At 55.5% G+C, this 1431-nt stretch overlaps 1 protein-coding gene across 1 annotated transcript in view; it reads left to right on the top strand.

Annotated features, from left to right (window-relative positions):
• Positions 1-1431, top strand: part of LOC117939021 (GRIP and coiled-coil domain-containing protein 1-like) — a 1915-nt gene that overhangs the window by 190 nt on the left and 294 nt on the right. Inside the window, exons 2-4 of the mRNA XM_034864065.1 lie at positions 24-43; positions 360-551; positions 728-1377. Coding sequence (XP_034719956.1) covers positions 24-43; positions 360-551; positions 728-1377 — 862 coding nt within the window. The remainder of the gene's footprint in view (positions 1-23; positions 44-359; positions 552-727; positions 1378-1431) is intronic.

Genomic DNA, 1431 nt, shown 5'->3' with positions numbered 1-1431 from the left:
GAACCGCTAACGCTAACACACAGGTGGGACCGCTAACACACAGGTAGGACCGCTAACACACAGGTAGGACCGCTAACATACAGAGAGAACCGCTAACACACAGGTAGAACCGCTAACGCTAACACACAGGTGGGACCGCTAACACACAGGTAGGACCGCTAACACACAGGTAGGACCGCTAACACACAGGTAGGACCGCTAACGCTAACACACACGTAGAACCGCTAACACACAGGTAGAACTGCTAATGCTAACACACAGGTAGAACCGCTAACGCTAACACAAAGATAGGATAACGTTTAACGTCTTTTTCTAATTGACATTGTGTGCAAGTGTACTTGTAATTCCCAACCTCCCAGGCCGTGGAGCGGGGGGCGGAGTCTGAGGCTCACCTGAGCCAGGTGAGTAAGGAGAGAGACGAGTTGAAGGAGAAGCTGCTCGTTTCCGAGCGACATCACAAGAAACCTGATCCCCGATTGGACGAGCTGCAGCAAGAGCTGGCGCATCTGAAGAAGAACTTCCAGACACAGAGCGACATCCAGACCAGGAAGGTAGGCCAGACTACCTGAACCAGACTAAACCTGGACCTTGGATAACCTGAACCAGGCTAAACCTAGACCTGGGATAACCTGAACCAGGCCAACTGAACCACGCCAAACCTGTGTCTGTCTGACTACCTGCATGTCTGTCTGTCTGTCTCTGTGACTGTCTACCTGTCTGTCTGCAGGCCAGCGAGGCGGAGCAGCGTGCTACTGAGCGTGCTCAGTGCGCTGAGCGGCGTGCAGCGGGTCTGGAGCAGCGTGTGTCGGAGCTGTCGGAGCTGCTGGGCGTCGCGGAGCGGGCGCGGCACCGCGAGCAGACGGCGGCCCAGAGACTCCGAGACCGTGTCCTGCAGCTGGACCACGAGAACAAGATGCTGGCCAAGGCCATGACCTCTGACCTCGGCCTAGAGAACAAGATGCTGGCCAAGGCCGGGACCTCTGACCTCGCCAATGCTGTGACCTCTGACCTCGGCGTAGACGAGTCGCAGCTGGACGTCCGCGTCCTGAAGGAGAAGCTGGAGAACGTAAAGAAAATCCTGCAGCTGGCAGCGAAGGTAGAGCCCGAGCACAGTACCCAGAACCCCCAGGTCCTGGGGGTCCAGGACGAGGTCGAGGACATCCAGATCCTGCAGGTTCAGAACCTCCAGAAGGTCCAGGACCTGGAGGTATGGTTCCTACATTCATCCAAAAAGCTGAGAGACCATAAGCTTTTCTGCGTTTTTCCTTTTAAATATTTGATTTACTTGAGTTTTCAACAAAAAGAACAGACCCAGAGCATTTTATACAGGAAGAAAGGGGCAGTTCAGGGGGCTGGAAGGCCAGGAGAGCCGGGAAGGTGCAGTTCAGGGGGATGGAGGGCCAGGAAGGTGCAGTTTAGGGGGATGGAGGG

Source organism: Etheostoma cragini, chromosome 23, assembly GCF_013103735.1.
Source record: "Etheostoma cragini isolate CJK2018 chromosome 23, CSU_Ecrag_1.0, whole genome shotgun sequence".
NCBI classification, from domain to species: domain Eukaryota; kingdom Metazoa; phylum Chordata; class Actinopteri; order Perciformes; family Percidae; genus Etheostoma; species Etheostoma cragini.
Note: the sequence above shows the minus strand (reverse complement) of the source record. Positions and strands in the feature narration are given on the sequence as shown.